This window comes from Coloeus monedula (assembly GCF_965178545.1).
Source record: "Coloeus monedula genome assembly, chromosome: 20".
Taxonomy (NCBI): Eukaryota; Metazoa; Chordata; class Aves; order Passeriformes; family Corvidae; genus Coloeus; species Coloeus monedula.
Genome location: NC_138800.1, coordinates 7,929,293 through 7,955,311, shown reverse-complemented (window position 1 = coordinate 7,955,311; position 26,019 = coordinate 7,929,293). Strand labels below are relative to the sequence as shown.

At 47.2% G+C, this 26,019-nt stretch overlaps 2 protein-coding genes across 2 annotated transcripts in view; both read right to left on the bottom strand.

Annotated features, from left to right (window-relative positions):
* ULK2 (unc-51 like autophagy activating kinase 2) overlaps positions 1–12,691 on the bottom strand; it is a 36,236-nt gene extending 23,545 nt beyond the window's left edge. The window contains exons 1-5 of the mRNA XM_082294746.1: positions 11,980–12,691; positions 10,693–10,785; positions 9,434–9,475; positions 1,138–1,170; positions 738–774 (exon numbers count right to left, since the gene is read on the bottom strand). Coding sequence (XP_082150872.1) covers positions 738–774; positions 1,138–1,170; positions 9,434–9,475; positions 10,693–10,785; positions 11,980–12,072 — 298 coding nt within the window. The 5' untranslated portion in view covers positions 12,073–12,691. The remainder of the gene's footprint in view (positions 1–737; positions 775–1,137; positions 1,171–9,433; positions 9,476–10,692; positions 10,786–11,979) is intronic.
* A 6,063-nt stretch (positions 12,692–18,754) lies between these two features.
* Positions 18,755–25,658, bottom strand: NLE1 (notchless homolog 1; the record flags this gene model as incomplete). The annotated part of the gene is made up of 12 exons (XM_082294394.1): positions 18,755–19,048; positions 19,494–19,564; positions 19,652–19,811; positions 20,669–20,871; positions 21,007–21,053; positions 21,332–21,467; positions 21,877–22,069; positions 23,439–23,536; positions 24,698–24,774; positions 25,034–25,113; positions 25,213–25,430; positions 25,515–25,658. The coding sequence occupies 12 exons, from the start codon at positions 25,656–25,658 to the stop codon at positions 19,036–19,038; spliced, it is 1,440 nt and encodes a 479-aa protein (XP_082150520.1). The 3' UTR covers positions 18,755–19,035.
* Positions 25,659–26,019: the final 361 nt, after the last annotated feature.

Sequence of the window (26,019 nt, the reverse complement as noted above, 5' to 3'; positions counted from 1 at the left end):
GAAAGGAAAAAAATGAGATCTACTTTAGAAAGTCTCTTCAGAAGGTATTATCTCATTCTGCAGCCTGAAAAAGCACTGAACATAGGAGCTGGATTTCACTGTCTGAGTCTTTCCAAAGGTTTTAACAGCAAGTGAATTAAGCTTTTAATACACACAGTTACCATAACAATAGATGTGCACAAAAAAAGATTCCTTCAACACACTGAGATACAAGGGCAAGTAGAACATTTTCATCATGAAAAATATGAAGATTAACATCTCTGCTCAAAATTTTGGTTGTAAGAAGAATCCATTTGTCATGATTCTATAAATTCTGTCCTCACTTTGGGCAGAATCATGGAAAATCTCTCCTAAGCCAGCACTGCCTCTTTCTTGAGAGCATTATTATATAAGTAAATCAGTGCTTTTAAGTTCACATCTCGGAAAAGAAAACAGGTGGAATCAAAACACTGGGAACAGCCCCCAAAATGCAGTCTTAGAAATAGAAACCCACACATTTTTCAGCATGCTACTTATGGTTAACTTCAGCTTCTCCCTCATTGACAAATAAGGGAATGTTACATTCAGCTGTGGCAAAAAAAAAAAAAAGCATTTTCTGTCTGTGTATTATCACATTCACCCTCATTCACCCACATTTAAAGCACAGGCAGAAGACTCAGAGAAACACCAATGGATGTCAGGAACACCGAATATAAACATGTAAAGCAAAATAATAGGGAAATACAGTAATCAATTACCTTGTAAGTAATCTGCCAAGTCCCCACCATTGCAGTACTGTTAAAAACAAAGGGTTTTATTCAAAATACAACCACTGAAACACCTGCTACATCATTTCTACTTTGTAATCTTTTAATGAAAATTAGATTGCTTCCAGCTGTTTGCCTTAAAATTTCTTTGTTAATTATTTGTAATTAATAATTTGAGGTGTCTCACTTCATCAATACTTACAGTATCATAACATGAAACTGAATAATTTATGAAACAAACAGTGCTGATAAATTTAGTGAGGCATAGGAAATTCATAATTTACTTTTCAAAATTGTTTGTTTTAGCAAGCCATGGTTAGTTTGCAGCTGTGCAAAGGAGTAGGTCTAAAAGTCTTTAAAATCAACCAGAAACATACATGTTAACACATACCTCCATGACCAAAAAGACAGAATTGGGCATTTCCTAAACGAGGAGAAGAAAACAGATTTAAGAATGCCAGAAGACAAAGTCTGTACCTGCATTAACCAAGTGTAAGGTGGGATTTTTCAATCACTGAGACATCTTAATGTAAAGTTACAATTTCAGAGCATAGCAAAAGTGTAGGTTCTTCACCATGAAATATTTTACATTTCCAAAAACATTTTCATATGTAAAAGAATAAAATCACCAGGCAGTAATTCCATAAAGTGTCTCCCTGAGCAAGCCTTTGGCAGAAGCACATCCCTGCCATGTTCCTCATGGCAGAGCTGTGTCCATCCTCCTCAGATTTTCCAAAGCACTGACCTCCTATGACCTATTTGCAACCTGAATTCCCTCTCTTGTAATTGTGGAAAAGTTCCTGAAAGACAGATTGCCTAACTTCTACTTCTAAATTATCTACACACTCCACAAAATCCTGCTAAAAATATATATATATATCTGTGCTTAAACCTGACTGCAACAAAAACATTCATCCTTTTTCCAAATATTTATTTTGTGTGAGGGAAAAAAGGCCTGACCTGTCTCTGGTAATAATCAACATTGTTTTCCACAGTCTCCTGCAAAAAATAGTTCTGCTGGGCTTACAAAGTTGAAGATTCTGAGAGTTTTTATAAAGTAAAAGTATTTTTTTCTCCCTCTGAGCCGATTAAGATTGAAAGGAAACAACACAAAGAGAACTGGAAGGAAACATAAGGGAAGTGTACAGTAAACAGGATGATGCTTTTAGTTACAGAGTATGTTACCTCCTTTTCCCTTTAAAAATAAACTCTAACAAGAGGTGACAGATTGAGGGAAAATATGGTTTTTAAGACAGTTGAAGGAAAAGGGTGAGATGGCACCAGACAAGGCCAGGCACCTGCCCCAGTGGGAAGTGGGATTGCAGACAGTCTGACTAAATCCTGCTAAACAGTGTCACAAGAAAGTCAAAAGGGACATTGCACAGCAAAATAAATGCTGTGAACTCAGCCACCTTTCTCAGTGCTTGCACTGAAACTTCAGCAGATGTTCAATTTGACCACTCTGGCAAGAATTACCACCAGGGTGCCATTGTCAAGGGCTCACTAACAGCTTATGTTAGAAAGCTTGAAAAAGAGAAATAAAAGCAAAAATGGGCCCTTGGGCTCAGGCTGGAGAAACCAACAACCCTAAACATCACCCAGAGCACAGAGGTCAGGGATGGCACAACCCATCAAAGCCAATCCATCACAGACACAGATATCCAGACAACTACAGATAATGGTAATAATTACAGTGCAAGATGAACAGGCTGGTTTAAGGTTAACTCAAGAGTGAATTCGTCTTCTTCATTTTTGGGAAGCATTTAGGAACTCATGTCTCCCTCCGTTAAAGAAATGCATTTGAGGTTCTTTCCAGCCCAGAACATCAAGCACATTTTGCAGATTTGTTTACATTTGGAAATTAGCTTCAAAGAAAGCAAGTTTCTAGGAACATGAGTCAAATCTGTTGGGAATAAAAGGCAAACTCCAACCAATATAGAATATTAAAGCAGCAGCAGATCACATTTCAGGAAATCCCAATTGTTCAATGTTTCTGCAACAGCTGTGGCCAACATGAACCATAATTTACATTCCTATAAACACCTCAAAACCTCAATGCATACGGCAAAGCAAAAACACCATTAGTAATTACTTGCTTTGTAAATTACTGAAAATATACAATGATAATTGTTCCTTTCTGCAGTGTTCCTCTGCAACAACACCTTCCAAGACAGAAACTCTCTTTCAGGAACCCCAAAGCTGCCAAACATCAACTGAGATCCCAATTTATCAAATTGAAAATTCTGCCAACTGAGGATCACTTCACTTAAAGGACAACTGTGACGTGGAAAAGAACAACCCAGCTAAGAAGGACAGAAAATCCATTCTGCAGTGACAAGAAAGCAGCTCAGCTCCTGGATTTCCACCCGAGCATTGCAATCCCATGAATCAGAAAGATGTTCCACAGCATCAGAGCCTCCACTGCACAAAAACAGCAGCTTATGGCAGCATGTAATGCTCAGCTCATGACAGACATTTATTCATAACAAAACTAAGAGGATGTGTTTGCTGGATTCCCTTGGAAACAAAGTCCTCTCAAATGAACTTCTCTCTTCAGAAACACAGAGCTGATGATTTGCCCTGTTGTACCAGTCCTTACCTGCTTAGATAGTCATTTCTACAAATCACACTGGATTGCCTTTATATAGCATTAGTCATCTTTTTTTTGACTGATATTCTTGATGAAAAATAACAAATCAAGTCACCAAGTGAAGTCATAGTAAGAAGTAGAGTGTGTTTCCTTAATGTATCTTGGACAATCCTTTTTTAATAAATCAGCAGAGCAGATTAGAGATTCCACAAAGACATTTTCCCAGGCTCAAAAGTCCTCTCCAATTCATAGTGAGGAAGTGATAGCTTGCACAGAACTGATACCAACCTCCCCAGCCACAACTTGTCCCAACTTGAACTCCCAACCAAACACTTTTCAGTATCCCACCAACACAAGCTTTAGTTCAAAACAGCTGAACTTGTTCAACCCTTCAGAGTTGCTCAAATTTTACCTTACAGTTCTTGGCCAGCCTGACTGGGAATGTGATCTCCATTGTGGGAACACCTTCAGAAAAGACAAGTCAGTTCTGGAGACACATTTTTCCCTTCTAAATTATTTTGCTGAACAAAAGCTCTCCCTATCAACATTCCCCAGACCTCTGATTTCTGTTGACTTGCTAAGCAGAGCAAAGTGCTCAAAATGGAAAGATTAGAAAACCAGCATGTTTCAGATCTAACATTCAGGAATAAAGCTGATCTAGCAAGTTATTTTAAACTGCCTCTTGAAACAGATAACAAAGCTTTCAACAATTTGCACAAAATTAGTGCAGCTGGAGTTGTTCTGACCTACACTTCTACCTAGATAAATAATCAAGCAAAACAAATTTCTGCTGTGTTGCAACAATTACCAGTTTTGCCCAGCGACCCTTGTTTTGCTGCTTAAAGTTTTCTTGACAAAAACCCACTTTTGCTCCTTTTTATTCTGAATCTAAGTTTTACTTCCAAACTGAAGTAAAAGATGGCAAAGGTTAATAAGAAACCATTTTACAATTCTGAAAGGTAAGCAGATAAACCTAAGAGAAAGAGGCTAAGAGGCAACATATTTGCCAAAACTTGCTACGTTTTAATCCAAGGCTTCCACCAGTTGTCCCGGGGGATGCGAAGCTCCAACCTGAATCACAGTCTCAGCACAGTAGTACCATTTAAAAAAACATTAATTGAAAAAGAAGTCAAAACATCCCTGGTTACTTCCAAGAGCTGTTGCTGGATCTCTGGAGTACTGGCAGAAACATTCCCTAGATTTCATTTTGGTTCACAAGTCCTCCTTTAGAACAAGCTGAAGGTCTGCAAGGAGCTTAGTGAGCTCCCAAAGCAGACACTGTGGCAAGTACTTTCTTCCTTTTTTGCTTTGAGCCTGTAGGTTTTATTTCATTGCAGTTTATGATGGGAGTCCCAAAAGCATAAGAGTTACCCTGACAGCTTGTGCACTGCTATTATCTGATTAATTTCCTGCTATGTTCATTTGTGCTCTATTGGATATAATTTTTTGGCCAGGAACATACTTTTTTTTTTCAGCTTCAAATACATTTGGCAAAAATTCTAGTGATTTAGTGAAAAAGGACAGGTCCAGATCTTTTAAAGGCTGTTTCTCTCTGTATTATAGACATTCTTGGTTTACTTTGTGAGTGTAACACAGCAGCAACTTCTGTGTTCAGCTCCTATCACCTAAAGGTCTGAACATTTTGTAATTCTGACTAAATGTTAAATCTTAGACTAAATGTCACTTGACATGTGCCTGTAGGATTCAAACAGGGTGCATGCTGCCAATTATTCACATAAAAGAGCAATCAGCCATGGAGAAACCATTCATTTGCTGCTATGTACAATGCTGTATTTAACCAATATATGGCAAGTGGGGAAAGGGGCTGCTCTGCTGCCCAGCACCAAGGAAAAGCAAAGCTCTCAGCACAAAGGTTCAGCACACTTGTGTGCCAGGAAATCCTGTGAAACAGTTCTGAAATTCAAATTACAGCATCTAGGCGCAGCAGGTAAGCTAAGGCCTGTGTAGTAACTCCAACTCTGGTTCTGTGGGCCAGAACAAATTCTAATTCTGGTTGTCCCCAGCCTCCAGCATCTACGCTGGCATCATTCCTGCACTGTCATAACCAACCTTTCAGCTGCCACCAGCTGCCAGGTGGTGTTTCAAAACCTTTACAGTTGCTATAGGGCAAGATTTTTCTTTTTATCTGAACAGCATGTTCTCATATGATTATTTCCACACAGACACAGAGGATGGATACTGACAAACACAAAGGCCTTAAGCAAGGAGGTGAGGGGACAAAAATAAAGCTATTGAGACATCCCTGTTCTGAAAGATCTGTGATGGGAGTATGAAGGCAATGAAAGCTGTGAGACACCAAGATGAGGAGCACACACGGGATGCCTGGAGCAAGTATCTCAAGAAACACATGCAATAGTACCAGACCAACTGGAGTCCTTGGGTAAACCAGAGGCATTTAAGTCCTGCTGCTGAAACAACAGTTCCTCCCCTCCATCCCTACTAAGAACTCCTGGGCTCTGCATACAAGCAAAGGCTGAGCTGTAGGTCCCAGAAGGATCTCTGGCTCCATTCCCACTGGCTTTCTCTGCTTCCAAGGACAGCAGAAGCAGCTGCAGGTTTTTTGTCTGCTCTGTACCAACAAGCTAAGACAAGAAACAATTTTTATCCAGATACTGCTTCTCTAATAACACTCTAGAAATTAGTTCTCCCTAAACTACTGTTCTAACAGCAAACTTCAGACTGCATACAGTGAGGACATTAATTCACTCTCCTAAAATGCTATCTCCAAGATACATTACAGGCTTTCGTTCTGAGGGCTGACATTCTAGAGAGGTCTTGAATTAAATTATTTGCTAAAACAGGCACTGTCTGGCACTGTGTAAGAGATTAGTCCTACTCAGCACACACTTGGGATCATGAACTGCACAAAACTGTAAATTCATGCCCTAAATATAGAACATTCCAAATAACTTACTGATACCTTCATACTTCAGTGGAATACTTTATCCAAGGATCTCAGTGTATCTTATGCTGGCAAGTTAGAGGTTATTTTAGACTCCTTTTGCTTTCAAGAAACACTGAGCGCCACTTCCCCAATTAACAGGATCCAAGATTGATTTTCTTTTGCAGGATCAATGACATCCCACTGCACCACCATGGGAAAAGAGTTACATCCTTAAAACATTTCAGAGATTTGGGAGTTTTTTTATTCTTGAATGACAGACAATCAAACACTTGCCCAAGAAGATAAGTGAAAAACATCTCTCTTGCTATCCATCTACTTAATCTGAGTTTCTTTAAGCACTTCACAAAAAATTAATTTCACATTTAGAGGTGAGCTATTTTACTGCTGAAAAACATTTGTCTCTCACAGATGGAGGGTTTTTATTTTAAAATCTCTACAAGTTCTCTCAGTGGCTTCCACACCTTGGTGTGTGCAGCTCCCCAGCCCTGGGAGGTGGCACCAGCAGCAGTGGTGTGCTCTGCTTACATAAAATGCTTATCTGCAGCTCAAACCTGCCAGAGCTGCACATCCACCTCACAGAAATCAAGGGCAATTATCCTGCTGGCTGCAGAACAAAACATTTTTATGCCACCATTAACATACACCAGTTCACTAGGGTGTGGCTCCAGATGAATGGGCACTTCTAGTAATTTAACTCCAGACACACTAATAACATATCAAAATGCTATTCACAGGAGCTGAAGGAACAGCAGTGGAGAAGGTTTTTAAATGTTCATGCACAATCAGCAGAATGGCCCACAAGTTCTTCTTGGATTTAATTAAAACCTTCATGGTGTATCTGTCTTTATTACACTGACTTGTTTGACTGGTCACTGATCATGCAACAGGAACACAACCATAAATGAAGAGACATGAAGGAGAAAGAACCTCCTGAAAATCAATTCAAATCAAGCTTTTTGCAGTGTATAAAAAAACCTCTACTTTCATTCTCAAAAGATACATTCCAAATTGCTATGCAGGGTACAGCTTTAATCTCAAAGTATAATTTAATATTATGAGATGTGAAAATATTTATTCTTGATCACAATCAATTTACACTTTTTTCACTTAGTTTTGCCACTTTCATTGCACAGCATCTTTTCTGTCTGGAAACTCAGAGCAACAATCAGCTCTTGGCTTATTCAGCTAAACAATCTGTCAAACTGCATCTGAAACAGGACCATTTTCTTATTTCAAACTGTCTAAGGTTAAGAAAAGCTTCAGCCCAACAGAACTACAAAAATAAAACAGACTCCCGTTCACACTGAGAACTTCCTACTGTGTCTCAGACTTCACTGGCTCCAGCACTGAGGAAAAAAAAATAGCTTCTGTAAACTTAGAAATAGCTTGAAATCCTAAAGTCTTATCTGCTGGACTGTATCACTGTGTTCACAATACTCTGGCAAACAAAAAGGGCAGCACATGCTAGAACATGAAATGCTAAAGAAAATTAGTAGGTGTAACAGCCTACTAGACATGTGAATGCCTTGCATAGTGTTCATTCTTGCTGGGTTATAAATTAATGTAATCACAGAAGTTAATGATGTCTGCCACTTCACAAACAGCAGAAAGGGAAAAGCTTATTTGTGCAAGTGGCACACTGTTTATACCATATTTTGCAAAGCAATTCCTTCTGTAACAGCAGCATCCTGCTGCCAAGCTTTGTGTTTGCTACGAATGCATTTGAAATATATCAAGGTACAAGACACAGGTTTGCCTTTCTCTTTGCTTTAACTGTTCATTTAATCTAAACACAATAGTTGGTGACAAGCAGCAACCTCCCCTTCTCAAATGGAGCAGCACTGGACCACTCAAACTGTCCTGTCACCCTTTCCTGTGGCAGAACAGAAAATCCTAAAAGTTATGTTTATAAATAACCTTTATGTAAAGAAACCATAGGCAAGTAGAGGGCTCTGTCTCTCCTTGTGCATAAATCAAGAGTCTCACATGTTAAATCATCAAGATCCTTAACTAGACCACTCCCCCCAGGTTGAGCTGCAGAGCTGACTAAGGAGCCTTCACATATAAACAACTGTAAATGGTAAATCTGAAATTCAGCTGCTTACTCACACACCAACACCCTCAGTCAACAATTCCAGTTGCTTTTGAGATGTCTGGATGTACTAAATTTAGGATGCTGACAGATTATTTCCACTTAGCAATGCTCAGGAAAACCTGGTCTCCTTGAGAAACATAACAGACAATACTTTCCCTCTCAGAGCAGAAAGTATCATTCAAAAATGAAGAATTTTGAAGTCAAGATCGAGGAAAAACAGAGTCTGTAGATTGAAACTACAAGTTTTGATGCACAGTCAGTTGCTACATGAACATCACTCCATTTTACCAAAAGTCACTCCTGTCCTACAGCCCTAGAAAACCTGAGCCCACCTAATTTATGTCACATGAACACAGCTTTCCATAGCAAAAGATACACATCTACACAAACTAAAAGCTTTTAGCATGTGAGTGTGTAAAGACAGGAAACATTGAATGTCACAATCTCTATTTTGTGTTGCTTTAACCATGCAATACCCCAAAGGTGCTTCTCAGTAATTTTTTTCCATCAGTGTAACTCTGTATTTAAAATTAGATCTAAGCCCAGGAGATAAATGTATAGCTCTCATTCAAGCAGAACAAATGGCTGTATGAGCTACCTCATGTCTTATTTAGCTTTGCTCAACACTGGCAGGCCTTAGGATACAAAAATGTACTTCCTACTAAGCAGAATTCACTACCCTAGATAGCCTGCAGAGTAACTCCTCCACTTTATCAGGCAGGACTCTGGGAATAAAGAGAGGAGAAGCAATTTAATTGAAAAGATCCAAATGTCTGCTTGGTTTTTTCACTGTACCCTGTCCTTCTGAACACACAAGCACTGGCAATAGCTACATGTGATTGTGGTTTTCTACTTCCTTCAGTTCCTCCTCACTGTGACACAAGGCTGAACACCACATTTCTTTGTCACAGAGATCTCCAAGATGCTGCTCTTGCTGACACTTGTTTTTGCTAAATACCAAACTGATGACAGCAACAAAATAAATGGTCATTCAAAATTTTCTACTTAGTATACACATATATTTTTTCATAATATAATTTCAATGGAAAAAAAAAAGGCATCAAAATATATTTTACCTGGACATCATAAAGAGCTACAATGTTCTCATGCTGAAGTTCCTGTAAAACAAAATATTTTTGTTATGAAAATAGGTTAGTATTATTGCTATTATTAATACTACTATTATTATTAATTTAATATGCTGATAATGCTGATTTGGTGATAATCAAAGAGATTTTTTTAAGACCATCTGATGGAATTTGGAGGAAATCCCAGCTATTTTGACAATATTTACAGGATAAGGAAGTTAGGCAATATCTTCAGAGGTCATAAAAACATTGGGTTCCAGAACTTAATGTCTGTGACTTGTTGCAGAAAGTATCAGAGCACAAGATTCTCTAATGAGCACTGAAAACTGACTACATTTAATTTTCTACTCCTACACAATTTCTTTCTTAGTGAAGTAACCAACTAGACCATGCTAAAATCAACCTTACTTTTTGAGTACAAAGAAAATTAAACCAAATAACATTAAATGAAACTCATGGGACAGCTCATGCTTTATTTTTAACTTTTGTTTGTTAAGTACTTGCAGCACACTCATACACCCAACATTACAACTTCTGGTGTATAATAAGTAAATGAGTATATAATATGTATATAATAGTATATAAAGTAGTGATGTATCTCGAGAAGCTCAGAAACATGGGAAGAAAGCAGCACTCATTATTACTGCAAAGCTGTGTGAAATGAGATGTGAAATTCAGAGAGCAGGGAATGCTGAATGACCACCCAAGGAGATGTTTGCATAAAATAACACTGAAAAACTGAAGGATGCTCTGTTACATTTCCTCTGTTAGAGCCACACTCCACATTTTAAGGCAATTATCACAGGTCAGAAGTGGGCAGCTGCTTCAGGAATCAAAGTCAGCTCACTGATTTCAGCTTTCAAGGCAGCTTTGAGCAAAAAAGTTGCAGAAAGATCAAAGACTGATGCTTCACCCTCAGCTATGATCTGCTGGGAAAAGGTGCCACATTGGCCATCCAGAAGGACAAAGTCTTCCACACGTGCCATAAGCAAAGCACAGAGACTGGTTCCACAACAACTTCTGCTTTTAACTACAAAAGCATGCTCATAATCTGTTCTGAGACATTTCCAGAACTAAAGCTGTATCTTTTTCTGTTTTTCTTAGTATTTTTATTTCTGGATCCCTAACAAAGAAACAGCACAACAGCAATTACTGTGATACCACCCATGACCTGGAATGAACTAGGTCAGAAGTCTCTTTTCCTTTTCAAGGAAAGCAGCTTTAAAAATCACTGCAAATTAGCATACCTTTAAGATTTTTATTTCTTTTCCAAGTAGGATTTGTGACTTCGACAAGTTCTTTTTGTTAATACTCTTTATGGCTACTTCCCAATCAGTTTTCTGGAAGCAAACAAAAAAAGTATTGTCAGTTTACTTTTTTTTTGTTGTTTTTTTAACTTTATCCTCTAACAACTATCCAGTAAAGCACTGAGAAAAAGTTGCAAGATCACCCCTCCTCTACCCACCAGTGATTACTACGTCACATGATACCATCAAGAACTATTTTATTCCACAATAGCTTAGACAGCTATTAAAATCCAGCTTCAGCTACACTGCATTTTAATGAATTCCAAAGCATTTTAAAAAACCCCCCAAAACCAAGTAACCCTATCCCATTTATTTTTTGGTAGCAGTGCTATATATCTGCTTTTTCAGCCTTCTCACAATGATCAAGTTACTTTTAGTGTCCTTAAAGGACTTCTCATTTTCACCCTTTTTATGCTCTGTGGATGAAAACTGCTCTGTTTTAAGTAAGCTTATGTATTTTCTATTTGTAAATTATTCAAAAATAAACTGACTATTTATTTGTGAGGTGGGAGTACCTCCATTGGCCTTTAAAGTTTCCGTTTCCCTTTCTCCCCCCCCTTTTTTTTTAACCCCAAAATCACTGCACTGTGCCTCTCCAAGATGTGAGTGCTGCCTTAATCCTCCAAAATGTTAAATCTGAAGGGCTGTTTTCTGGAAAGCAAAGCTCTTTAGGCACCAGAATAAACTCACAGCATCAAGAAACCATAACGTAACTATGAATATCCGGGGAGATTAGCAAGTCACGCCAGGAAACCAGACACCTCTGAATTTAAGAAATCTTCAGCCAATCCCAAAGGAGACAATTTTCCATTAGATCCCTCGTTATCCAGCGAGATAAACATGACCCTCCCGACAAACAAAGGGCTCAGCCTCCCCTACAGCTGCAACTCTCCCCTCGCCGCTATGTCAGGGAGCTGCCAACAGCGGGGAGGAGCGGTGGGACCGCGGACAGGCCGGTGGGGTTGAGGGAAGGGAAAAAATAGAGGGTTTATGGATGCCGGGGCCGGATCCCGGCTCAGGGCCGCGGGGCAGCCCCGGGCCTCTGCCCAGCCCGCACCTCCCTTCGGCTCTTTTTTCTCCCCGAACACCCAAAGCACGTCAAAACTCCCCAGAGGACACAAACCCCACCACCACCACCGCAGCTGTCACCCACCCGAGGGGCTCTGCCGGCCCCGGGTTGTGTAACCAGCCCCGCTCCGGCTGCGGGCGAAGCCCGTCGCTGTTTACCTTGCGGTGGCGACCTTTGAAGACCACAGCAAAGGCTCCGTGTCCTATCAGGTCCTTCTTGCTGTACTCAAAGTCCCCCACCACCTCCATCATCCCTCAGCGGGGCATGAAGCCCCCGGGAAGGACGGAGGCAAAACAAAGGGGCTTCTTCCTCCAGCTACAGCCGCCTCACGGCAGCCGGCAGCGGGGTGGGAGCCTGCCCCGGTCCTGGCTGCCCCCGGCGGCGGGGGCACCTCCTCTCATACCGCCGCAGACCCCCGGGCCGGCGGGGCTGCTGCAGGGCGTCACCGAAGCGAGGGGCTCCGTCGGGCATGGGGAGGGGAAAGAGGGGAATCTCAGGGGCCGGGTGCGAGCGGACAGCGCGGCATCGGAGCCGGGACGACGGGCCTTCTCAGCGGGGAAGGGAGCTCCGTGCCCTGCCGCTGCCCGGCCCCATGGCCCCGCCACAGCGGGGGCTGCCGGCGCCGCGGCCCCGCTCAGGGACCGAACCCCAGAGCATCCAGCGACGCGGGGGGAGGCGCGGCCCACAGCTCCGGGGGTGGCTGTCGCTGTCGCCGCCGCAGCCCCCGCGGGAGGGGAGGAAGCAGTGAGGGTGCGGACGGGGGTCTCTCAGGCCGCCAGCGCCTCCCGGGGCTCCTGCCGCTCGACCAGCTCCTGCACAGACATCCGCACTCGGCCAGCCCCGGCTGCGAGTGCCCAGCCCTCCGCGCCGCCCCGCGGCTTTTATAGGCCGCAGTGCGCAGGCCCGGACGCTCGGGTGCTTCCGCCGGCGGCCAAAGAGTGCCTCACCCCGGGTAACCCGGCGGCCTCCCCACCGCCAGCGCCTCAGAGCGGAGCCGGACCGGGGCCATTGCCCTGAGCCCGCCGAGCCCTCCCCGGCCCGCACCCGTCCCGCCAGGGCTCCAGGGGCCCGTTCGGGTCGTCCCCTCAGGGAGGATGGTGACCCAGGCCTCTGGGTCTATCTCTGGACCCACCCTTGCCCTCACGCCGGGGTAGAGGCGCCAAACTCAGCTCGCCACGCCCGGCCATCACTTCAGCCCTTTCCTCGGCCGCCTCAGGCCCACCCACCCAGTCAGGACAACGCTGAGGGGCCACCAGGAGAAGAGGGAGGACCGGAGGTGCACAGGACAAGAGCTGGGACAGCCAGCAGCCAGAGTGGGAAGGCAGGTATTGGATCATCCCAGGGCTCCAAGGCACTGGCACTGTTTACACAACACCTCCGGGTCACACGCTCCCAGCCCTGTCCCTGCTCCAGTAGAGAGCAAGACACTCCCTCAAACCTGAAACAAGGGATTTCAATGAATGGAGAGGCAATGGAGGAATGGGCACACAAAGTGCTGTGAGCCAAAGATGCTTGGAGTTTTTTCTCCCTTTACAAGGAGAACAACGCCTGTAATTTATAGCACCTGCCTCCCAGCGCTTTTAGATCAGCCTGGGGCTGTTTACAGCACGTACAAACATTAAAAAAAGCCCAACCAGCTACCGAACAACAGTCACATGGTGCCTGTGACCTTCACCTCCGGGTTTACATAATTATGCTCCTTTCCTCTGTGTTCCATTCCTCACTGCTCTCTTTTCCCCCCCCTCCATCCATGTTCTCCATCACACCACCTCCACATCCCAGTTTCAGGCCCTTTCAGGCTTCCCCAAGATCCCCACGGGCCCCAGTGGATTCAGGGTGTGCACTGGGGTCACACAGGGCAGAGCTCTGACCCCACAGCTGTGCTGTGCCTTCCCTGACGTGAGACAGGCTCTGCTTTCAGTGCCACCAGATCAAAATAGAGACTGAGCGAAAAGTTCTGCACTTGGGCCTCTCCCCATTCTTCACTTATCTCCCTTTGGCTTTCCAGCACTCAAAACCAGGCACTACTGGATCTGTGTGCTATGTCAGAACCTCCACAGCTAAAGACTTCTCCACAATGCACTTAAATTAAAAAAATATCCAGCAAGAGATTCTTAAGGAAAGATTGACAGCTTTATCAAGGACATTTTAAGCTATTAGAGGCATCCTAAGAAATCTGTTTTGTGCCAAAGAGAACCAAAGGGCTTTAAAACCCCTCAAAAATGAATCCCCCCTTTATTTGGTGAAGTTTTGAGCTCCTACCCAAAATCCACCCATGGCACTACCCCAACAAACAACGTTGAGAAAGCGGAGTTGATCAATAATTTCAACAGCTCGGAACACCCCGTGGAAAGAATAAATAAGATGTAAAAATATTCCGAGTTAACCATAAATTAAAGTGTTGGTAGTAACAGACACTTTGTGATACGCTTCACAGTACCCCTTTAAACCAGGAAAAAGCCCACAAGCTTCCATGTGTTAAACATTCTGATTCATAATTTCCCTGAGAACTGGTTGTTTATTGCCATCCACCAATTCTCACTTCAGTATTAATGCTCTCAGCGTCAGCGTGTATCCTCACCCCAAAATCAATGTCACAAGCTGCATTTAAAAAGGAATTCATTCAGAAGATGCCTTTTGAGCAGATGAAAGTCACAACAGCCATTACTAAGCCACCCATTCTGCATCACACTTGCAAACCAAGACACATTTCCCAACACATTTCCCTTCGGCAGCAGCACTGCCTGATGTCCTTTTGTCCTCGTAATGGGGCTGGAGCCCTGGAGCAGGTTTGTTTCAGCACAGCAAGGACAAACAGCCAGGAGCGGCAGGGAGGTTTGACCAGAATAACTAAACACCCTGCGCTGGGATCCGAGCGGGATCCGAGGGCTCAAACAGCGCTCGCTGGAAGCTGCGGGATTTGCATGCGGGTCACTCCTTCCAGCTGGGTCCTTGACTGGCAGCTGGGGGAGCTTCTGGGTGTCAGTAACTCCAGCATCCAGGCTACAAAGAACCTAGGAACAGCACCTTCGCTTGCTTTTGCTGCTGGAAGAGCTCAGAGACAGAACGGACTGAATTCACCCCTCCCAAGGGGAGGCTCGTTACTGGAGATGTTGGGAGAGAGATGCAGGAAAACCCCAAGGGGCTCATGCTGCTCCTACACACAGGTATCTGACATTCAGCCCTGTATCCTGCAGCACCCGGGGGATGCTCTGCTCCAACTATGCAGCAGGACACTAAAACACTCAGTGTGCTCCAAAAGCACAGCCAGGGCACCAGTACCCTGTCTGATCAACCCCAGGGATCCCTCAAAAACACAGACCACTGTGTCCTGAGTTGGCTCATTTTTAACATCACGCTCTGCAGGAGCTGCAGCCCACTGAGAGACCACCAGCAACCCACAGTTCTGCAACCACCCATTCACAGAGTGAAGAAAACAGAACAGCAGTACTGGAGATGGCTCTGGGGCTCCTTCCCAGCTGCACTGCTTTGCTTCAGACAAATTAGTCCCTCAGTTGTGAGCCAGGACTTTTGATCACAAGAGCCACACATCTAGGAAGGAATTAGCAACTTCCAGGTTGCTTGTCTGAGTGCAGAGAAGGATGCTTTCACCTGGTAGCAGCTCCACAGAACACAGACATCACTGCCCTGAGTTTTCTTAAGACCTTTCGTCCTCAAAAGCACTAATGGACTTCACAGCAAGCTCATTTCTGCCATACCACATCACCAAAATGCAGCCCTGAGGTAGAAACATCACCTGAACAGCGCCTGGGTTGACCCAAAAAAAAAAGCAGAACACGGCTGCTTTTCCTACTTTTCATGCAGAACAATGAATGAAGTTCATTTTCTTCCTATTCATTGAAAGATTTTTCTGGTCTGTCTCTCCCCAGGCTATAAACTTGCACATGGAAATTAAATTACAGATCTGGGAAAATATTCAAGAGATCATCTGAGTTGAACAGAACAGGAACATGTGGCTGCAAGGACCCAGGGAGCACAACACACACTCCACTTGCACAGATAAGCAGGACACGGTCCCAAGAACATTTTCACATGGATTTTAAGGCATCACTTAAGCAATCAGCTCCCAAAGGCAGGAGTCAGTGCTATCTACTTCACTCCAGGTGTTCTTACCACATCCTTCCTTCCCTCCCTCCATCACACTCAGGAATTCATTAAACAGGTAAACCTTCCTCAGAGGACTGGCACACTCCCCAATCCTTATCACCACTGTCCTCCCATTGGGATTTGCAACAAAATTAATCAGTGGAGCTTTTAAAGGAGAAAGTGTCAGTGGGCTCTGCAGGACAGTTTCTGGCTATGCTTAAAATTATTCTTGTATTACCAGTGAAAAATAACGCCCTTGTGGTAAGAAAACCTGTGTGGGATGTTTAATGAGTAACTCAGGAGGAACTGGACTGAAACACAGGAGCAGACCCCAAGATTCCTATCAGACAGCACTGGAGCTCAGGCATTTCAGTAGGTTTTCTGTAAGACTGGTGCTGCTGATGCCAGAAAAGCAATCAGAAAGCTCCAGCCTACCTTCTAGATTTGTCCTTTAACAAAAGTAACATCTTTCCCATTAATAATGCCATCAACCCAAATGTGCATCTGCAATTGCCCAAATTAGCTAATTAAAGCTCCCATCCCCAGTGCCGGCGGAGCGAGGGAGGTCACGCGCTCGCTGCAGCTCCTGCCAAGCAGGAGCCAGCTCTGGAGGGAAGGGCAGCAGCTCTTCCTTCCCCGGTGCCTGAGCAGGCAGGAGACTGCAGCCAGGCCCGGGAAATGCCGCATTCAAATAAAACTGGGAGGGAGGAGTGTTAGGGAATTGCTTAGGAATACAGCTGGAGCAGGGCCAGCACTTAGTATGCATGGAGGCTGGTGCTGTGTGAATGGTAAAAATAGCAGCAGATGCTTAGATAAGAAAATACAATTTGGTGTACATGCAAACCCATCACAGAGCATGGTTCCAAAATCTACCCGCTATCAGATCAAAGGAAGATTAAGGCTGAGAGCTTAATTTGGTGTAAACTTAGTTGCAAGGCCCTTTCTTTCTTCAAGAGGTCTCACTTCCCTTTGGAAAACCTTTCTGCTCCAGCATTAGAAAGGTGGGTTTTAATTAGGCTTTATGTCATAGAAGCAGAGCCTGAAGGGATGGCAGGAGCAGGTCAGAGGGCACAGTGATGGCTTTGGTTTGGAAATCAGTGGACAAGGTGCACTGATTTTTTAGGTACACCTACACACATGCACAGCCAAGCCAGTTCCCACAGGCAGGATCTCTTCCCTGAGCTCTGATACATCCCTGCCTCCAACACAAAACACACCATGGATTGACAGGGCACAGTGACCCTGTGCAGCACTCCAGGGGAGGAAGCAGAGAATGATGATTCTTCACTCAGGAAGAGCCACGTGCAACCAGGAGCTGCTGCTTTCAGCAAGTCAGACTTGGGGACGGAGAGCTGAACTCCCAAAGGTGGATCATTTCCTTTAGCACAGGCACGCCAAAAAACCTGGAAACCAGGCAGGCTTCTTGGCTGTTACCAGTGACCAGTTCCTCTTCTTCCCAAGGGCACAGCAGTCCATGGAGGCAGAATTATCAGCTGGTTTTAAACCACCCTGTCCCACAACATTTACCTCAGTGAATTATGAAAGGTTTTGTTTATGCAGATGGACGCAACGTGGCCCTCACTGTCAGCAAGAACCAGCTGGAGGAAGCACCCTAATGAAAGGGCAGGTATGGGATACTGAGCTCTCCCCAAAAGATCCCATAGAGATAGATCCCTGCTGACTTGGCTGGCAGAAAGAGATACTAACACCAACAGGAACCACAAATTGTCTTCTCAGTCATATTAAAGATTTAACCCTTTGTTCCACCCTTTGGCTCATCTGAACACTTGCATACAAGCAAAAGGCCATTACTACACGATCTTAATTCTCCAAAGCAATCATGACAGCAGGCATAAAGTCCTAAAATGCATCTTTGCAGCTGGGAAGCGTCTGAGATCCAAACTCCTGTTCTGAATTGTAGTACTCACTGAGTATGAGGACTATGGAGAACGTTTTGACCTTCATGCTAACCTGCTGCAACTGAATCTGACAGTGTAATTTCTGCTCCTTATAAATCACATCTTGATCTTCTCTGTTTCATAAGCATCCTGGAAATAAACACTGAGTCCAGGTCTATTTGCCCCACAACGGCTGGAAGCCTGAACTGACTGTCATAAGCAAACTTACAAATACCCGACTGACAGTGTGAATCCCTCTCACCCACTGGGCAAGTAAATGCATTTTAGAAATTCCAGGAGCCAGCTCTGTGCAATGGAAATATTGCTATTTTCTGTGTCAGTCCCAGCCCTGCTGTCAGCACATATCCAGGGCAAGGGACAAGTGCCACACAAAATTCCTGCTCCATTCTTCCCCTTCCCCACCCTATCCTTCCTTCCCCTTGAGCCAGTGGTGGATGGGAAACGGACACTCTCTCCCCTGTTCAGAGGCACAAGAGTCTCATTTTCCCATTCCCAAGAGCTGTTGAGACCTGAAAACTCAGCACAGCTCCAGCAGTCATTTGAAGTCCATGCCTGTTGCACCCTGAACAGATTAGCAAAGGAGTTATCTGCTGTGGATGAAGAGGATCACTGGCAGATAATGCTCAGCACAGCCCACAGGGAAATGGGCTGTGTGGAAAGGCAAAGCCTTACTGGAATAATGAGAAGCCCCAAGTCCTCATTCTCAGCAGATCTTTGTCCCAGACACACAGCCAAGCACAATTCTGCAATGTAATGATGTGCTGAATTTTCCCATTTCTCTCTCTCTCTGAAGGCCACACAAGGACAACCTTTTCTGTTCCCACTGAAACCCTCTTCTCCGCAGGATTCTTCACAGAGCATGAAAGGGCACGAGCAGTCTCCGGCCTTTGCTTGCCCCTTTCAGGACAGTGGCTACTGTGAGGCTGAAATTCCAAAAAAAAGCCAGTTGACATGGAGGCAGATGAGGTATCCCTCCTGTGATGTTCAGAGGAAATCATCCTGCAATGCACAGCTCTTAATAAGAACTAAAATGAAAAATTCCTTAAATAAATATAAGGAAAGCATCCACGAGGGAGAGTTGCCAGTGGGAACATGGAGCCGTGTTTGGGTCAACCTCTGTCATCCATCACCTTGGAGATCTCCCAGGATCGTGCCGAGGGCAGGACCAGCAGCTCCATGTCACTGTTCCTATCGACGCCATCTGGAAAGGGAAAGAGCTGCTGTGTCCCTGTGGTGGGGCACCAACTCTGCCACAGGGCCCAGCAGGCACCAGACAAGAGCAGCACAGCAGGGACCTGGGGTCACCAGCTACAGTCAAATGGCAACCAGCTCCTGGGAATTTGTCTGCATAACTGGGAGAGGGGAGAAGGTCAGAAAGGAAGGCCTGACCAGCTTTCCAGGAGTCAAAAACATCTGAGTCAAATTTCACCCTGACTGCTCGGCTGGAGGGGCTCTGCTTCCTAGATATCTCCCAGCAACAGTTCCTGCCCTGAGAGAGGTCAGGTCTCCAAGCTGGAATTTGACCCAGTGCTGTGCTCTCTGCAAGGAGATCATGCCCTAACCATGCAGGTCTCTGCAAGGGCACTGTGGCTCTGAGGGACACGTGGAGTAGCTGCAACATCCTCACAGACAAGCAGGTTACTCACATCCGCAAACACTTGTCCTTCCCTCCGCTCGCTACCCTCTGTCCATCCGGGCTCCAATCTGCTGCATACACCTGGTGTGATGGAAACCACAGTCACCTCTGCTGGGAGGAGGGATCACTCCTGCCTCCCAAACACCTCAGCTCCACCAGGGACCTCACCTCATCGGCATGGCCAGGCAGATCGATGGCCAGTTTCTTGGTCTTGGCATCCCAGACCTTGAGGGTGCTGTCGCTGCTGCCGCTCACCAGCAAGCGGCTGTCGGCTGACCAGGCGATCTGGTACACGGCCGAGACGTGGCCCCTCAGTGACGTCAGGTACCTGGGGACAAGGACAGGCTGTTAGAGCAGCAGGCTTTGGTCCAAACCTGTCCTTGCCTTGGTGTTTCTTCACCAGCACAGTTACAGGATGCCCAGCACACTCCAGGCAGTCAATTGCTACACAGAGTCCACCTAAAAACCTTCACAAGTGGGCTCAGAACCTTCTAAAGGATGACTCTTCATCTCACCCTCTCTGCCAAGAAACCTTTATTCAGCTTCAGCCTCACTGCAGAGGCATGTTCCTCCCTCTCCGGCTGAGCAGCCTGGATTTAGAAGGACCTTTAAAATCACTGACATGAAAGCCAAACTCATGAGCATTAAGGTTGGTTTGCTGCCCCCAGGAGCTCACCAGTACTCCAGCTGAAAGTTAAAAGCTGGATTACAGGGGCATCCAAATACTAACAGCACCACTTGTAACTACAAGAATTTGCATCATCCAGAACAAGCTGTTCTCTGGCACAAGAACTGTTTAAACTGGGTCAGCCTCCAGTTCCCAACACACACATCTTCAGGAGATCAGTGGAGTGGAACATCCCATCCCACCACAGCTGCGCCTGCCCCGGAGAACTGACCCTGCAGCAACAGGGTGTGCACACAGGTGCCAGGCAGTGCTGTGGCCGAGTCACAGGGGGGCTGCACACACTGAGCCAAGCACAGGCACCTTGACACAAGAAAAGCCAGACAAGGGACTTCCCGAGGGCAGAAAAAGGCAAAGGCAGCAGAGTGACTTTGAGTTCAAGCTACAGAACACACCAGGGAGCTGCTGGCAATGACACTGGGGCCCATCCCTGTGCATCCTGTGTGTTCCACACAGACTCCATAGCAGCACCACCTCTGTAACAGAACAAACCAACTCACTTTCCTGTCCTACCATCCCAGAGCTTTATGGACTTGTCAAAGGAAGCACTAGCTATTATCCGGGTGTCTGGTGAGAAGAGGACTTGGTTAATCAATGCTTGGTGGCCTGTCATTCTCTCCAGCGGCTTCTTGTCTTCTGCTGGTCTCCAAAGAAACAGGGTGAAATCATCTGACCCCGAGACGAGCCTTTCTGGTTCCTGGCCCTGAAAAAGGGATGAAAGAGCCCAAGTCTTGTACAAGGCAGGTGTGGAGAGCTCGGAAGCACACCAGTGTTGGGGTGTTCACTGCTTTCACCAGTGACAGCGTTAGAAGTGACAGCAGGGACAAAAGGGACTTACCCGGACTTGGTTGTACCTCTGCAGTGCCCTGTCTTTCAGTTCTGTCACTGAAAAAAGGAAAAGGCGAGTGAAAGAGATATTGGCAATCCTTAGATGAAAAGAAACTTTATAACCTTGTCATGCCAATTCCAACCCTGGATCTGTGGGTTAAGCAGGAGCATTTGTGATTGCTCAATTTCCTAAAGGCAATTTGGGAGCAAAAGCCCATGGAAATAAAATGGCCTGCCCATCCCCCAGACTGCTCCACCCTGGCACAGGCAAGGAAAATCTTGACTTCCAGCACGACCAGTCCTCCCCCAGCCTCCAGCACGGGCGCTGCACTCACAGGAGCCTCTGACATCCTGGGGGTTGATGGTGGCCTCGGCCGGCTCGAAGGCGCCGGTGCGGAGAACGTAGTCGGTGCTCAGGGCCATAGTGTTCACCCAGTGAGCGTGGCCCTGCAGCGTGCGGCACAGGACCCCCTGGGGACAAAGCCACCCTCAGACAGGGACAGGCAGGACACAGCCAGGCTGCACAGCAGACCCACTGGGCTGCAGGGAACAGCCCCAAACTTTCCAAACCTGCCTGCCCCAGCTGCAGGCAGGCTAAGCAGTGAAGACACAACACTGTAAAGCTTCAGAAATCAGTTTCCCTTGCACAACACCCATCAGCTCAGGTTGCTCCAGGGATGTTTCCAGCTTTTAGTCCCATTTAATGCTCTTAAGGATAAAAACATCACACAACAGCTACCCCTTGCAAACCCCAAGCAACAGGTCAAGAAGATACAGCAGCTCTGTTTTTCAGGGCACAAGCTGTGCCAGGAAGAGCAAAGCTACCCCACAATGTGCCCAACCCCCTTTGCCAGCAGCCCAAGGGCAGCCCCTCACTTACATCCTGGCTCCTCCAGACTTTGATGGTCCTGTCCTGGGAGGAGGAGTAGAGCAAGCCATCACCCCCCCACTTCACACAGGTCACCGACTGCGTGTGGCTCGTGAGGATTTTGTCACACCTGCCCATCAGCGTGTCCCAGATGCGGATGCTGCCATCCTTGGAGGCGCTGGCCAGGTAACGGCACTCTGGGTTTCTGGCCAAAGAGATCAAATCCATTTGTGCAGCTCCCCTGAGCTCCTTCCCCACCAGCCCCAGAGGATTCAAGGGTCCAGCAGGCAAAAAATTACAACTTTCTTTGGGCTCAAGATCAGAGAGAGGCCAGAAAGGGGCAGAGCACTGACCTACAGAGAACAAGCTCTCACAAGGCAGAGGAGAGGCTGATAAATGCTTCCTCCAAACCAACTCCTGGGCTGCACATTGGAGGAATCAATCCAGGGTAAACCTGGCAGCTGAGCCCTTGGCAATGACCCTGTTTGCACAGCTCTAACCCACTGGCTAACAAGGGCACCACAAACTGGCACTTTCCCTAGGCACAGGTTGGGAAGATACCTGGGCAGAGGATCAGTCTCACAGATAGCACAGATCCATGGCATTGGGAATGTGTTGGATGTTCCCCTGCCTCTACCATGCTTCATTTCCAGCCTGTAGACAGAGTGCTGTTGTGCTGGCAGGGCCGAAAGGAGCAATGTCCATCCACATGGCTCAGGGGGCAAATTGAACACATCTGGAAGCAGCTGGCCACAACCTAGCAAGGACAGGGCAGCCACAACCCTTTGTCCTTTGCACATCTTCATCACTCTGCATGATGGCACCAGCAGTGGGGAAGAGCACAGCCCCTCCCATTGCACTGGATCTGGCTGAAGAAAGAGAACTGCAGCCTTGGCAGGGTCATGTCTCTCCATTTCCTCATCTTCCTCTACAATCATTTTTTGCTAATCCAGTTAATTGTCTGCAAATAGCTGGAGCTTCCTACTGGCAAATTCAATTTGCAGGGCTCTGCTCTGAAGGGGCCCTTTTTCTTTCTTTTTTATTTATTTCTGCAACATCTTGGATTAATGGCTGCAACTGCCCCCCTCCACCCACCTGTCCCAGAGGGAGCTTTAGCTGATCGAAGGGATAAGGGGATTGTACAGTTAATCATCTCTCACGATAAACAAATGGGATGACAGAGGCCAGCAGGATCAGGAGAGCAGACAGGAGTGCTCTGCCCTTGAACACCACCAGGTTTCCCTGCTCCCACCTCAGCATGCCTAGGGCAGCACATCAGTGTTTGTCCAGCACCACAAAAGCAGTGTTTTCCACAGGCAGGTGTGTCTTTTTCCCAGGGGAAAACAGACACAGCCTGGCAGTGATTCCCCAGCAGCTCATGGGGACTGTGAGCAGCAGCTGGGACTCCTGGCTCCCAGCTGCACACGTTTTTCCCAGCTCACCTCGAGAGCTGTTCTCCTACATGGGCTTTTTCTCCACAACAGGAGAAAGGCAAACAGGAGCAATGCCCTTCGGGTCAGGCTGCTCTTTTCCATAGGAGCAAAGGGGAAGGGCTGAGCTGGCCCTGCACTTACATGTGGAGTGGTTCCCAGCACAGACATGTGATCCATTTGGAGTGGCCAGAGAGCACCCGGCCGATCTGGCTGCCAGTGGCTGGGTCCCAGAGAAAGATCTGTCCAAGAGAGGAAGCACGAGGGTCGCGTCAGGCCACAGACATCATGTGAGTCCCAGAGATGTTGGAGCTCCATTTAGAAAGCAGAGATGTCCTTGGGATCGTGTTTGCTCTAGCAGGGAGCAGCAAGGGAAGGGGGCTGGATGCCTTTCCATTTCCCTGCAGCAATCAGCTGACACCCAAAAGAATGAGACCTGATTGCCCTCCTCTCTGCCTACAACACTGCTGCTACAAACTTATCTGACTCAACTCAAAAAGAATACAGGTCCCCAAAAAGCCACCTGGTGCCAGAGACTCAGTGAGTGTTTGCAGAGCACAGTGAAAGCCACAGTGTGCTAAACGCTGCTGATTATCGGATCCTGTGGGTGGGACACATGCTGGTTTTCTCTTGTTGATTCTCTCTCTACATAAACGTTCATCTTAAGAGCCAAGGCATTAGTCATCTCCTACTTAAGAACCTGGGAAAAATAGGGAAAAGGAGGACAAGGAGCTCTCTGGGTTCAGTTAAAGGCAGACCAGCACCAAACCATGGCAAAACCACCCTGGCCCAGGACATTTCCTCAGGATTGCCATCACAACTTTGGCAGCTCTGTGAGTGCTCTCATTGCTCCCAGACCATCCAAAAGGTCAGAGAGAGCAACTGCCCCTCAGCAGTGCAGCTCCCATTTAACCACATGCTCCTGCTTCCCCAGGCATTTCTGCACTTCAAGCACACAAATTCTGTCCCACAGCACGGTATGAGCCCCCTTCACATTCCTGCAAGAGGGAATTTGGCCGTGCCTGTGTGGGAACACTGAACAGGCTGCTGCTGCACGTCTGGGTCACGGTAATAGCAGCCCTGGCTTGGCCGGGTGATACCCGTCCTCACTCCAGACACCTCCCTTGTGATGGAGCTGCTTGCCAAGGACCACATCCACAGCCTGGACTCTTTCTGGCACAAGACAGCAGGACTCAGCAGCAAGAGCTCCACAAGGTGACAGTGCCAGAGCTCTGCCTGGCACAGAGATGCTTCTCACAATACTGTGGCACATCCACACACAAAGCTCCTCTGGGGAATGGGAATCCTGCTCAAAACAATGCCATACACCCCTCATGCCCCAGAAAAAACAAGCCTTTGCCCTTAATCCCCCACAGCCCCACACCAAGGGAACCCACGTGTACCTGGCTGTTCTTGCAGCCCGAGGCCAGTTTCTTGCCATCAGGTGACCAAGCAATGCTGAGCACCCAGTGTCGGTGACCTGGCAGAGAGAGCGTGGATGGTGTGAGTGGAGAGCTGTGACTGTCCCTGGTATCCCAGCAGGAAGGCACTCCGTGTTCCTCCTGGTCAGCCCCTCTTGTTCCACTTGGTTAAAGAGAGGTTCTCCCTCCCCAAGCTGCAGTCCCAGCCTGGACAGCTCAAGCAGCACCAGGCTCTGCTCTGCTTGTCCCCTCAAGCAGACAGGGGGTGCATGAGAAACAGGGGCATGAGTTGCCCTCTTGGGACACCCCTGCACCCACCTTTGGCCGTGAACTGCGGTGTTTCCGTGCTGAGGTCCCAGAAGCGGACAGTGGTGTCTCCAGAGCCACTCGCCAGGTACCTGGGAGAGGAGGAACAGCTCAGCACAGTGTCTCCAGGACAGGACAACAGCAGCTGCTGCCTTGCCCTGATCCCCCCCTCTGCAGCCAGACCCTCGTACTTTCCAGTGGGGCTGAAGGCCACAGAGATGACGGCCTCGGTGTGTCCCTCCAGGGAGCTGGTGCAGCGCGTCACTGCCCGCACCCTGAACACCGCCTGCGGCTGGTAGATGATGTCCAGGACCTTCTCTGTCTCCACGCTTTGCCCTGCCAGGGTCTTCTCCAGAGACGCCACAATCTCGGCATCATGGACGAAGAAGGCCAGAGGCACCGGCTCATCCTGCGGGGGAAAAGGGCAGGTGAGGCAGCGAGAAGCCGCGCTGGGTCTGGCTGGGGATGCCGGGGAGTTCGGGAGGGGTCTCACCTTCTGTAGGAGGGCGTTGCAGACCAGCTGCAGCTTGTCCGGGGTGATGGTGACCGGGACGTCGAAGGGGGAGCCCAGGCACTCCCCTGCCTCATCCCGGAACTGGATCAGGAGCCGCTGCACATCCTCCTCGTCCGGCGACATGCTCTACGGGACAGTGGGCTCAGCGCCGGGAATCCCACCACGGGCAGCGATACCCGCGTGGGGAGAAGGAGACTCTACAGGGGGACCCCTCGTGGGGCCCGTGGGAGGGAGAAACACCCCGCACTGCGTAGGACCCCGCACGGGATGGGGTCAGCAGGAGCCACACGGGGGAACCCCAGACGAGCGAGGAGACCCCGGAGCGCCGCAGCATTCCCACCCCTGCAGCTTCCAGGAGCTGCCCCTGCCCATCCCGCTCCCGCTCCCGCTCCCGCTCACCGCGGCCATGTGCGCGCGCGCCCCACGTGGGCCGGAAGCGGCGCCGCCGGGCGGGAGCGCCCGAGCGCGGCGCTGCTGCCCCCTG